Source organism: Prionailurus viverrinus, chromosome A3 (genome assembly GCF_022837055.1).
Source record: "Prionailurus viverrinus isolate Anna chromosome A3, UM_Priviv_1.0, whole genome shotgun sequence".
Classification (NCBI taxonomy): domain Eukaryota; kingdom Metazoa; phylum Chordata; class Mammalia; order Carnivora; family Felidae; genus Prionailurus; species Prionailurus viverrinus.
In genome coordinates this window covers 45,171,564-45,185,808 of record NC_062563.1, presented here as the reverse complement: position 1 = coordinate 45,185,808, position 14,245 = coordinate 45,171,564, and the positions used below count along the sequence as shown (strand labels likewise).

The following is a 14,245-nucleotide window of genomic DNA, read 5'->3' as shown; positions in this document are numbered from 1 at the left end:
TTAACTACACTTGATGGAAATCTTGGTGAAACTGTATCCCCATTTTCCACTTTATTAAACATCACAGGTGTTCCCCAAGCCTATCGTGGTTTCTGCCACTCACCCACCCCCACGCCCCCCCTGCCCTGTGACATGTGCACTTGATGTGGACAATTCTTTTGGCCCTTTTCCCCACTCATCTGCTATGCCGAATCTTCTCATTTTCTCCCCTAACATTTAGCAGGGTTTTTAGGTGAGGTCAGTTGTATTCATTCCCGTATCTGTGACTGAGCTGGCAGCTAATATAACAAAATTCAATAAACTAGAAAAGAAACCACCTGCTCTAAGCCTTGAGGTTGGCCTGGCAAAAGGTGATGGGCCTTACCTAACATGAAAAATGAAAGACTGCATGGGCTGGATAGCAGATATTTGGCGAGCTCCAGGACACTGATGAAAATGTAAATTTACCTTTTTTTTTTTTTAATTTTTTTAACGTTTGTTTATTTTTGAGACAGAGAGAGACAGAGCATGAACGGGGGAGGGTCAGAGAGAGAGGGAGACACAGAATCTGAAACAGGCTCCGGGCTCTGAGCAGTCAGCACAGAGCCCAACGCGGGGCTCGAACCCACGGACTGCGAGATCATGACCTGAGCCGAAGTCAGCCGCCCAACCGACTGAGCCACCCAGGCGCCCCTCATTTTTTTTTTTTTTAAGTAGGCTTCACACCCAGTGTGGAGCACAATGCGGGGCTTGAACTCACACCCCTGAGATCAAGACCTGAGCTGAGATCGAGACAGATGCTTAACCGACTGAGCCACCCAGGCACCCTTAATGTAAATTTACTTTTACTTCTAAAGATATGCTGACTTCTGAGGTAAGTCACAACCTTTTTGGTTATTAGGATATGATTTTAACCTTAAAAAAAAAAAAAACTTTCACTACTCCATCCCACATGGTGTAAATTATGCTTTTCTTATCTGCCAATTCAGAAAAGATACAAACACATTAGACATGTAAATTTAAGGTACTCTGACAGCCACTCCAAGACCTTATACTCTAAGCAGGGGTACAAAGCTCTTTGAAAACAACTGGCTATCAAAAACTTTCAGGTAATTAGTATGTGTTTGTGTGTAGGATTTGAGAAAACAGACTTGTGGAAGGTTCTTGAAAAAAAAATCTGTAGAAAGGCCCCAATTGTAATCCCACCCACATCCCATATACCATGTTCTGAATACCCCATAAAAGGATGGGCCCTTGGCAATTGATCACATGGGTCACTGGTGGTCACGAGGACAGCCAAATCACATCCGCTCCTGCTCAGGCCAACTGTAACACACTTCACCCCAGGAGGGGCAAGTCAGACGTGCACACCTGCTACCAAGCTGGGGGATTATAATTTATTCACATGCAGAAGTTTATTCACGTGGTAAAGATTCAAGACTCATTAAGGTATACAGTGGCCCCTAACACTTGTTTTTCCATCTCAGAGGCAATTACACCTCCTTTTGTACCATGTTCTAATGCTTGTTGCTTTCTTTTAATGTGTATATGGAAGAGAATTCCACTGTACTCATAAAGCAATGCCTCATCCTGTTCTATGGTTGCTGAGTTGCTGAGAAAGGAAGGGCAGGAGAATAATAGAAAAGCTTGCCTCTATCTGACCCTGGTCCCTGCTCTTATAGGCAGAGCCAGAGGGAAGGGGATACAGCAGCTATGAGCACCTCCTAGGAGCTAGGCACCGCACTGTATTTAATAACTTTTTTTCACTGTCCCACTCACCCTATAAATGAAGTACAACTGTCCATTTCACAGATGAGGTTATTAACTGATTGTGCAAAACCTCCAGGCTTAGGGAGGTTTTGCACAATCACATGCCTAGTAGTGGATTTATTCATTAATGCAAAAAACACTCACTTGAATACATACCAAGTGCCAAGCTTTTTCTGGCTCCATGGATACAGCAGAGAACAGGCCAAGATCCCTGCCCTCATGGAGCTGATGTTCTAATGGATGGAGGCAGGCCAATTAAAAAAACAAAAAAAAACCAAAAAAACCCCACTAAACTAAGATGCACAGAATGTCAGGTGGGGACAAGTGCTGTGAAGAAAAATAGGGGAAAGAGGATGAACCATGCAAGTATGTCAAGTGCAACGGGGACTACTCCATAACTGTAGGATGAGGCACAGATGTACCTGGGGTGCTCCAGGAAAAATAAAGGAATCAGTGGAGCTCAAGGGAGGTGAGGTCAGAAAGGAAAAGGGTGGGTTCCACACCAGATCCTGGCAGGGACGTGGCAGACCAGTGGAGGGTTTTGAGCAGGAGCACGACAGGATCCAGTTGATGTGAATGGTGCCGCTCTGGCTATTATGTTGAGAATAACTTGCTGGGGCAGGAGAGGGAATGGGTGAGGGCTGATGCCAAGGCGGAAGCAGAAACCAGAAAGGGGCAATAGTAACACTCAAGTGCACCAGGCTCGGATCGGACCTTGGCAACAGAAGCGAGGTAGAAAGAAGAGCCCAGCTTCTGGATATATTCTGTAGGTGGAGCAGACAGCTTTGCTGGTGTGGGATGTAGGAGCAAGTATGAAGGTGACACCAAGGTTTTGGTCCAAGAAAGTGAAAGGCTGGAGTTGCTAGAGTTACCGAGATGGGGAAAACATGGGGTAGTTTGGAGGCAGGTGATGATCAAATGAATGGTGAAGTACCTACTAGGTGTCCAAGGGGTGACATCCACCAAGAAGCTGGATACATGAATTTGGAATCTAGAAGATTCTGTCAACAATGTTAGCTGCTTTCCACATTTAAGTCATAAATTCACCCAGAATTGCTTTTTTCCTTTTTTTGTATGACATGAGGTTCGTATTTACATTTATTCTCTTTTCCATATGGGTAACAAATTGTCCCAGCACCATTAATTGAATGGCACATTCTTTCCCCACTGGTTTGGTCATCCAGTTTTCATGTATGCATGGGTCTCTCTCTGGGAGCTCTGATTCCTTGGCCATTACCACACTGTCCCGATTACTATGCCTACCATGAGTCTTTAGTTGGGCTAATCTCCTCACCTTATTTTTCTTTCAAATGGCTCTGGCCCTTTGCTCTCTCATATGAATTCACACACTTTGTCAACTTCAACAAACAATCCTAGTAGGATTTTGACTGGAGAAGAATTGATTTCTTTACAGTATTGAATATTCCTATCCAAAAACATGGTTTACCTCTTCATTTACTTAGGTCTTCTTTGATGTCTTTCAATAAAGTTTGATAATTTACCCCATAACATGCTTGGATGTGTGCTTCCTGGGAGGGAGGGGGAGAACCTCTGAATACTACCCTCCTTCTGAATAATACCTTAAGAGTACTTTCATTCTAATCACGCACCAATTCATCTATTTTTGTTGTGTATTTTACCTTATTTATATCATATAACTATTTATATTTAATATCTATATTAGATTAGTTATTATCGTTATTGCTTTATACAAGTTAGATTTTCTTCTTAGATTTACCAACATATTTACACATATATTTGTTTACTTTCCTTTTTGTATCTTGGCCTTCCAGCTAAGAAATTATTCCTTTTGCCTAGAGTATATTCTGAGGAATTTCCTTTATACAGATTTCCCTAGTAAACTAACTCAGTATTTTGCTTGTCTGAAAATGCATTCATTTTCCCCTACGTATTGAAAAATTGTTTCACTCGGTACACAATTTACTTTGATGCTATTTTCTTCCAATACTGAAGACATTCTACTATCTTCTGGCTACCGTGCTTCTAGTAAGAAATCACCATTAGCCTAATCTTCAATTGTTTACAGGCAATTTATCTTCTCTCCCTGATAACTTTTCAGATCTTCTCTTCAGATTTGATGTGTTGCTGTTTCATTATGATGAGCTGAGGAATTCTCTGTGTGTTTATCCTGTTCGGGATCCAGTTTTCTGGATCTAAGAATTGGTGCTTTTCAACAATTTGGAAAGTTATAGCTGTCAGCAATAATCTCTTCAAATATTGGCCTTTTCCACTGCCCATCATGTCCTTCTAGACGTCTGAATAGATCCAACTGTTAACTGTTCCATTCTTACCTTTTTGCCTGTCTCTTTGCACTGAATCTGGATATTTTATTGGTATTTGCCCCCCCCTCCCTGCCCCATTTGCTATTTCTGTCTTCACCTGTGTCTTTTACAATGTTTAAGTCATCCAATGAGCTTTTAATTTTAACTATACTATTCTAGATGGTTTGACTTTTTTTTCAAATCTCATTATTCACTTTTTTGGTCTTTTTAAATGTATCTTTTCACTTTAGATGTAGTAAACATAGTTATTTTATATTCATTGACTGAACTCACATCTGAAGTCTTTGAGAGTCTGATTCTGCTGTATATTGTTGATTCTCACTAACGGTGCCTGTTACCTCGTATATTTGTGATTTTTGACTGCGAGCGTGTATCACTTACAACTCCATCTATGAGTATTATTTAAAGTCTGAGTTGAAGCTCCATCCTTCAGACCTGATTTTCATTATTTCAACCAGTTTCCTGGACACACTACTAATCTGTGACCACTTTTAATCTAATTCACCACTTTATTCCCTTTATTCAGTCTATCGGTAAATGAACATAGTCTTTGTCTGAAAATGGACTCATTATTTAGGAAGTTTTGAAGCTTTTCAAGCCACACAGATAATTAGCATGGAACTCAAATCAACACATGCTTACAAATTCTTGAAGGATTTGTCCCCCTTCATTCCATGCTGAAGTTGAAAAGGCTAGTTTTCTAACTTTCGCACTTCAGGAGTGAGCTGATGTCTCATTCATCCTTACAATGAACAACCCAATTTTATACAAAAGGATCTTCCCTCCTTAGGTGGAGGGAGCATTTACCTTACATTCTTTGCAAAGGTGTCAAAACAGAAGCAGGAGATTTCTAGAATGTAGCAAAAATCCTCAAGGAGAGGGTGGCATTGATTCCTGCTATTTTCCTACAGTTTCTTTTTTTTTTTAAAAAATTTTTTTTTTCAACGTTTATTTATTTTTGGGACAGAGAGAGACAGAGCATGAACGGGGGAGGGGCAGAGAGAGAGGGAGACACAGAATCGGAAACAGGCTCCAGGCTCTGAGCCATCAGCCCAGAGCCCGACGCGGGGCTCGAACTCCCGGACCGCGAGATCGTGACCTGGCTGAAGTCGGACGCTTAACCGACTGCGCCACCCAGGCGCCCCTATTTTCCTACAGTTTCTGATTTCATTTTGATAATGTTCTCTGCACAGTCCTTAACTTTTGGGTTGGCATGTGTGGGGTGTATCGACATGTTGTTTCCCTCCAGAGGACATTGTTAAGGTTTTCAATCCACCAGAGTGCTAAAAAGTGGAATAATTTCATTGATATACATAGATATTTTTTAAAGCATTTTATACATGTTGCCCTAATGCTCTACCACAAAACTGTGTCAATTCACATTACATTCATCAGTGTGATCACCAGAAACTACAAATTTTAATGTCTTAGGCTGGCCTTTGTTTAAACATTTCAGTTGTATTTAATATGAAGCTTTATAAAATTCAAAATACTTGAGCTGTTTTTCATCTTTTTTAATAAAAATAATAAGGAATAGATTATAGGATACTTATATTCTGGTGTTTCCTCCCCACCCACCCACCCCCCAAAAAAAACAGAGAAAAAAATCTATGTGTATTTTGAAGTTTAGAGGAACACTTAATAACAATGGTTAAGAGCAAATATGGGCTTTGTTACTTACTAACTGCTTGACCTTCGGCAGGCCTCCATTTTCTGATCTGTAAAATGGGCAGGATAGTGTCTACCTCAGCGTTGCAAATAAGACAATATTGGCAAAACACAGAACCTGACAGAAAATAAATTCTCAAAACTGGCAGCTGATATTATTAACTTACCCCAAGATTCTACTAGTGGGAGAGGCAGTTGAGATTTGAACCCAAGTTTGCCTGAATCCAAAGCCCATGAGAAACCCTTTCATTTTGCAGGCTGTTATGGAACTTAGAGGTTGGTTGTTCCTGGAGATCTTCTGCTCCACAGGAATAGATTTTCTTGCTGCTCACTTCCTGATCATAAGCCCCATAAAGACAAAGGAGTTGGGTCCCTTCTAGTGTGTGATAAAATTGATAAATATTCCTAGGTTACTTAGCTACATACTTACAGAAGATAGATGATATTTAGCCTCCCAAACAGCTTCTGGGTAAATTTTCTAATGAGGTTTTTGATACAATAAATATCCTGTGATTCTGTTCTTCGGCAATGAACCACTTCTACCTTTCCTCTTGGTGAAGTGAGTACTGACATTTTTTATCCTGTCCCAAAAAAACAGAAAACAGTCCACTGTTAATCTGAGATGACAAGCCCATCCAGTTACAGTACTTACAAAACTGGATGTGAATTCAATTTCCGTATGGTCAGAATGAACATAGTATTTCAGTGCTGATGGGACAGTTTCCCCTGGGGGTTGGCTATGACGAACGACTGCCATTGCAAACCAGCCAATGTGTGTCTCTCCAGGAGAATGATGTTTCTGAGAATTGGCTCATCTAGAAATGTCTGCAACTGTACTCTTTGTTTCCAACAAAGCTGCTTTAAAATATTCTAACAATAGGATTGAAAAACATTGAAAGGAGTTATTACTGATTCAGAATCCTCTTTATTTAATTGGCCACCATGGCATGTGGTCAAGTTACAGGGGAAATACTGACAGCTTCTGCCCATGTTCCAAATAGAGTTCCCCAAACTGTAGCCCTGAAAAGCAACAGTCCTGAGAGATATTTTGAGACAAAAAAAAGTTCTTTGGTCAATTAAGTGTAGGAAATGCTGCTTATGATGGCCTTCCTGAGGGACCACTATGCCCATAAAAGTCTTTGAGAAGTTCCATAATAAAGTATCTCCTTTCCCAGACTTTCCCACACCCTTTCTGAGAAAAATTTCTAATGACAGCAACATTGGAGAGTTTAATGTTCCAGAGGGACACTTTGGGGAATGCTGCTGACAGGAACAGCAGGCCACAAACTGATTCTCTTAACGTCTCAATGTGTGTGTGTGTGTGTGTGTGTGTGTGTGTGTGTGTGTGTGTGTGTCTATTTCCTTCCTCCTTCTGTCTGTCCCTCCGTTCCTTCCTTTCTCCTCCTTTCTTTTCTCCTAGGGAAAATAATTTTATTAGATACTGGCCACTATGCTCAAAACAGGCACATTAATTTTCACCCTAGGACCCTAGGAACAATATAGAGCACTCCCAACACCTCACGGCAGCCCCCATTTCACTCGCCCCTCTAAAGGTAACCATAATTCAGACTTCGATCACATAGATGATCTTGGCCAATTGTTGCACGTCACATAAGTGGGATTACATAGTGTGTATGGTTTTCTTTCAAAACACAATGTTACATCGTGTGACTTTTTGTTATTGCTGTTGTTTAGAGATGTCCTTGCAGTTTTCAATGTGCCAAGGTACCAAAGAACTTGAGCACTGCAGGGGTCTGAGACAGCTCCTCCTTTGTCAGATGAGGGAACTGAGGCCCATGAAGTGAAGTGACTTGCCTCAGGACACGTATGTTTGGTCAGAAACAGAACCTTTGGCATGTGCTTCTAGTCCAACTCCCTGTCATTCCCCCTGTTTAAGTAGCTTGCAGGCTGTCTCTGTGGGTGAAGGTCCCCCTGCCCTCACGGTCCACTGGTGTTCACATTAACTGCAGTTTGACTGCTCTTAACCATCAACACTCAGATGGGTAAGGGTGCAAGGTGTGGGGTCATGCAAGGGAACTTAGAAAGATAGCAAGTGGCAGCCAAGAATCCTTACCCAGTGGCTTTCTCCTTGGTGAATTCATACCACCCTCAACTTGCAGGGGCCTCCATTAGCCCCCGCAAAGCAAACCCAGATGCCCTACATTGTCCAAGCTCACTGAAACTGAAAAGAGTCCAAAATGCCAATTTATTCATTTACAATGGGAAAGTCAACAGCCAAGCAGTCTAGATGTTTCTGCAGCCCAGACAGTTAACAAACAAGTCATGTAAGCTAAATACAAGTCTGATTTCCTCTCCTTTGAGAGAACAAGGTGTGCTATCTGGCCACTTTCTTGCAGCCTTGGTATCAGGGTGGCTGAGATGAACTGGGGGCACATGTACTCTCAGCTCCAGCCTTGTGAAAATGTGAGCTCAGAATGGCAGATCTTCACATTTGCAAGGGAAGAAAACCTTGATATTTATATAACATGTCCAAAATCAGAAAGATTGGCTCAAAATTTTCTTCATACTCTGAAGATAGAAATAAATAAACATTTCTTTAAGCTGGTTTAGCCTCCACCTGTGCCATGGCAAGGCCATCCATGCACTCTGTCCTCACAGACCACCACATGGAAAGCCCAGTTATTGGAAGGTGGTTTACATGGGGCTAAGGCCAAGAACACAGTCTGTGGAATCAGAGTACCAGGGATGAGACCCAGTTTCTATAGCCTATTAGCTGTGTAACCTTGAGCAAGTTACTAAAATTCTCTGTGCCTCAGTTTTCTTATCTGTAAATCAGAGATACTATACATACTGTAAAGGGTTTTATAAATGAGTTATTATATACAAAACACTGAAAGTAGTGTTTGACATGTAGTTAAGTGCTTGGTAAATATTAGCCATATCATCATTATTACTATTGAGCATGGACATTCTCAGGATTCAAAATAGTGGACATCAAGAAGTCACTCAAAGCTCCTAAGGTCTGGGGGAACTTCATCTACTGCAGAGATTTGAAGCCAAGGAAACCAGAGATGGGTAATGCTTAGGTGGCATCTTCCCAGTTTGCCTGGGCATCTCTACATTGTTGACACCCACAGGACCAATTGATCCCCTTTGCAAAGACACATTCTTTCTTAGATAAATGAACACACCTTTAATAAAGTGGCAGCTAAATTTTAATGACCTGACAACATTTCCTTTCTAAGAGGGCTTTACATAGCCTAGCTGCTATTATGAGCTGATTTCATGTTCTTTTCTTTCTTTTTTTTTTTAATGTTTGAGAGAGACAGAGAAGAGTGTGAGCAGGGAGGGGCAGAAAGAGAGGGAGAGACAGAATCCAAAGCAGGCTCCAGGCTCCGAACTCAGCACAGAGCCCAATGCGTGGCTCAAACTCAGAAACTACAAGATCATGACCTGAGCCGAAGTTGGATGCTTAACTGACTGAGCCACCCAGGTGCTCCTGACTTCATGTTCTAACTCTAATGTCAATATTTCTTAACATTTAATTTTAAAAAATTATTTTGAAATACAGCAATGCATTCTTCATTATACCTTCTCAATGCATAATACCTTCTCACTATGAAAAACATTATATGCATATATACACATACACACACACACACACACACACACACATATATATACATATATAAAAATATGACTGAAATCATGATTGTTTTTATTGTGGCAAAATACACATAACCAAAAATTTGTCATTTTTGCCATTTTAAGTGTACCGTTCAGGGGCATGATGTTTAAGTTCACATTTTTGGGCAATCATCACCATTATCCATCTCCAGAACTTTTTCATCTGATATCCTAGTGTGAAATCCTTTATTCCCAGCTGAAGTCTCCTCTCTTTGGGGTTTGGCATGTGTATAATTTCAGATAGTACCTTCTACCTTAAGGGATCAAACACACACAGTACACATTGGATGGGCACCATAGACCAGTAGGAAGATAATCCATGCAGGGTGTCTCAACAGAAGGCCTTCTCACTCCAAATCTGGGAGAAGCATTACCAAGGAATAAAATGATGGTATTATCTCAAAGGAGGCAATCAGAACCTGACTGACTACCATGTGAGCAATTAAACACTCAGTAATATTTTCCACAGCCCCTGTGAATGTGAAATTAGGTGCCTCCTACAAAGACGTGACATTAGTAGAGACAACAGATTTTCATATTTGCAAATATCTTTTACCTACTTTGGGTGGAAACAGACCTTAATAATGTCTAGACTCTTGTAAAGCTAGCCATAAATGTTGTCATTCCTGGTTTTGGTTTGAACTTAAAAGCAAAACTGGAAAGAGACAACCTGTTTGTGAAACATGATGTCGTAAGTTGATGCTACAAATATACAAAAAAATTGAATAAAATAAGAAAGTATAATTACAGAGCTGAGCTTTGGGGGAAAAGGAAACATGGAAAGAAGGAAGAGAGAGCAAAGGGAAATCCTCCACCCAGATGGCAATGACTTTGTGTGCAGTGGCTCAGGGAGCGATCAAATGTGATACAGGCCCTGGGGGCAAGAGTCTCAATTTCCCCCCATGGGGAGACCAGGTGCCTCATTCAAAACTGAGAACTGAAAGTCAAACCATGTATACAACCTGGACTTTGGAGGGGCGGACCTCTCGGTAAATGAGAAGCCTAAAAAAACGAACTTTACTAGCCTACGGAAGTGACAAAGAAGCTTTCTCTACTGATAGCTCTGGATAGAAAACAGAAGAAAACAAAAATGCTGTGAGGAATCCAACTCCTAGATCAAAGTAGGTGTGCACCCCAATCCACACTACCTGTGTAGTGTACAAGTCCCCAAGAACTTCAGATAATAGACTGTGGAAGACACAATGAAATAAGTATCTTTACAATTATTAGAAATACATATAGAGAAAAGTCATGAGAACAGGTAATTATGAAAAAGAACAGAAACGTTAAAAATGGAAAATATGATCATTAAACTTTAAGCTAATTGGATGGGTTAAAAACATATTAGACAAGATTGAAGAAAATTAATGAACTGGAAGGCAGTTATGAAGAAACTATCTAGAACGAAGCACAGAGAAATAGAGAATATAGAAAGCAGTTAAGAGACATGTAAGACAGAAGAAAAAGATTATCTGTGTCTTAGAGGAATTCCATTAATGTCTTATAGGAATTCAAAAAATAAAGAAATAAAATATTGTTTGAAAATACTGGCTAATTTTTTTTTTTTTTTTTTAGAATTGATGAAAGACCTGAATCCTCAGTCTGAGCAGGAAAGTAAAAATAAATCCTGAATATATAGTAGTGGAATTACAAAACACTAAAAATAGAGAAAGCCTGAAAATGACTGGATAAAAGAGAAACTGCCTATGCAAGAATAATAATTAGACTAAGAATATATTTCTCATCAGCAACAATAGGAGCCAGTAGTACATGGGTTGGCAAACTCCCTCTGCAAAAGGCCAGATGATATATATTTTAGGCTTCATGAGCCACATGTTCTTTGTGCAACTATGCAGCTCTGCTATTACAGCATGATAACAGCCAGAGACAATATGAACACAATATGAGCATGATTGTATTCCAATAAAATTCTACTCATGGACACTGCAGTTTGACTTTTCTATAATTTTAGTGTGTCCTAAAATATTCTTCTGGTTTTTTTCAATTGTTTAAAAATGTCTTTTAAAAAATTCTTAGCTTATGGGTCATACAAAATAGCCGATGGACTGAATTTGCCTTATGGGCTAGAGCTTCCCAACCACCAGAATAGTATCTTTAAAAAGGTAAAGATAAGCCGGGGAGCAGGGGAGAGCACCTGGATGGCTCAGTCAGTTGTGTGTCCAAGTTCAGCTCAGGTCATGATCTCATGGTTCGTGAGTTAAAGCGCCGCATCGGGCTCTCCGTTTTCAGTGCAGAGCCCACTTTGGATCTTCTGTCCCCCTACCTCTGCCCCTCCTCCACTTGCAGGCTCTCAAAAACAAACATTAAAAAAAAAACATAAAGGTAAGGGTAGGGGCACCTGGGTGGCTCAGCTCGTTAAGTGTCTGACTCTTGATTTCAGCTCAGGTCATCGTATCATGGTTCATGAGATGGAGCCCTGAGCTGGGCTCCATGCCGACAGCGTGGAGTATGCTTGGGATTCTCTCTCTCTCTCTGCCCCTCCTCTGGTCACACGTGTGTGCACACATGCGCATATGCACGTGCAAGCAAAGGTAAAAACAGCTATTAACCTAGAATTCTATGCCTAGCTAAACAATCATTAAAAGATGGAGGTTAAAAAAAGAAAATCTACTACAGATAGAAAGAAATTACCAAAGAATCTGATTGAAAGAACTCCTATAAGATGTACTGGGAAGAATAAAATTAAAATCAGAGAGGAATGAAACGTAAGATAAAAGGTTGGAGAGAGAAAAGTAAACATGCAGGTGTATCTAAAGAAGCATTGATGGCAACAAGAAAAGTAAAAATGATAAATTTTGCTTAAAAAACAAAAACTGCAGGGGCACCCAGGGTGGCTCAGTCGGTTGAGTGTCCAACTTCTGCTCAGGTCATGATCTCGCAGTTCACGAGTCAGAGCCCTGCATCCGGCTCTGCGCTGACATCTCAGAGCCTGGAGCCTGCTTCCGATTCTGTGTGTCTCTCTCTCTCTGCCCACCCCACCTCCCCCACCCCCGTACGTGCTCTGTCCCTCTGTCTCTAAATAAATAAATAAATAAATAAATAAATAAATAAATAAAATAAAACATTTAAAAAATTAAAACAAAAAAACTGCGTTAAATTACCAGACAATAAAAACTTGTAGGATGGAAGGAGGGCAATCAGAAATAAAACATTCTAAGGTGTTTATGTCTCTGAGAGGAGGCTAGAGATGATTAACATTAAACTTTGTTAAATCAGTTATGCATAATTACAAATTGAAGGGAAATTACTTAAGGGAAACATCTTTTTGTCTTAAAAGCTATTTGTTTATTTTGTTAGGTGACTTTATTATAGTGATATAAAATCACATTCAGTTCATTTAGAATTTGAAAAGTGAGATTATTTATAAATATTTAAATAATAATGTAGGTAGTACAAAGCTATGGAAAATATTTTTATATTGGTTACAAATGACTTCAGTTTGGGAAATCAGCCTAGTTTTTTTTTTTTCCAGAATCACTTCTTATAGAGGTAGACATGATTTTTCTAGATACATAAAATACACACACACATATACACACACACACACATATTTAAAAATATTTTTCCTAAACACCAAAGGAGACTTGCAACTGTCAAAATTTCTTAACCAATGAGTTTTTCACTCCATGAAATCACATGGGTAATCCTAAATGCATACTACCAAGTGAAAGAAACCAATCTGGAAAGGCTACATTCTATACAACTCCAATGATACGACATTCTCGAAAAGGCAAAACTAAGGAGACAATTTTTAAAAAATCAGTGGTTGCAGGAGGCAAAGGGGGAGGGAGAGATAAATAGATGGAACACAAAGGATTTTTAGGATAGTGAAACTGTTCTTTACCATGCTGTGATGGTAAATATAGGCCATTAAATCCCATAGAATCTACAACACCAAGGGTGAACCTTAATGTTAACTGTGAACTTTGGGTGATAATGATGTGTCAGTGCAGGTTCATCAGCTGTAACAAATGTACCACTCTGGTGGGGAATACTGACAGTGGGGGGAGGAGGGATGGCAGGCGTGAGAAATAGGATTCTCTGTACCTTCATCTAACTTTTCTGTGAACCTAAAACTACTGTAAAAGATAAAGTCTTTTTTTTTTTTTTAATTCTCAACCATTTTCTTGCATATAATTTTTCTGTTTTGAAGACAGGTCAAGAATTATACCACCTATCATTTACCGAGCACTTTACATAGATTTTGTCCTTAATGCTGATAAAATATATACTATTATTTTAGTCTCATAGTTAAGGACATTGAGGCTAAGAGAATTTATGTAATTATGACATATTCACAGAAAATTTAAACATCTGTTTATCTGACCACAAGGATGGCTTATTTGTCAGTACTCTGATGATTCATTTTAATTTTTTCTATTATCTGGTTTTAAAATACCTTCAGTTATTTTTTATTACAAGCCTTAAAGTTTATTTGTGCACAACTGTCCAGAAAGGAAAAGGACTGGACCTCAGAGACTACAAAGTCTAGAAGGCAACGCGGCGCCGGGCTACCTAGGAACCCAGCAGCTCGCCCCCTTAGCATGCTGGGAATGGTAGTTTTCTGGCCGGCCTCTCTCCCTCCGCCCCCAAGCGTCCGGACCCGAGCTTTGTTCCCATTCCCCTTCCCTGGCGCCACGGTTCGACAGACCCACCCGTCCTCGCACAGTCATCCCAGTCTCGGAGACTGATTTGGGGTGCGTCCCTGACGCCCTGAATCCCGATCCCGCTGGGTGGCCAGCGCTACCCATCTCACCTGCAACTCTGCGATGCGGCGCTCAGAGAAGGACGCTCAGCCTGGTTACCACAGAAACGAAGTTACAACTGCGTCAAGACGCGTGCGGGAAGTCAAAGGT

The 14,245-nt window shown here is 40.3% G+C and overlaps 1 protein-coding gene across 9 annotated transcripts in view; it reads right to left on the bottom strand.

Moving 5' to 3' along the window:
* Positions 1-14,218, bottom strand: part of CFAP61 (cilia and flagella associated protein 61) — a 289,083-nt gene extending 274,865 nt beyond the window's left edge. For 7 of the 9 annotated variants that reach the window (XM_047854160.1, XM_047854163.1, XM_047854162.1 and 4 more), the window contains exons 1-2: positions 14,146-14,218; positions 6,151-6,301 (exon numbers count right to left, since the gene is read on the bottom strand). In XM_047854160.1, the coding sequence (XP_047710116.1) occupies positions 6,151-6,293 (143 nt within the window). In that variant the 5' untranslated portion in view covers positions 6,294-6,301; positions 14,146-14,218. Of the gene's footprint in view, positions 1-5,733; positions 5,771-6,150; positions 6,302-7,794; positions 7,903-14,145 lie in introns of those variants that run through there. The other 2 variants (XM_047854161.1, XM_047854164.1) reach the window with 2 other exon arrangements.
* Positions 14,219-14,245: the final 27 nt, after the last annotated feature.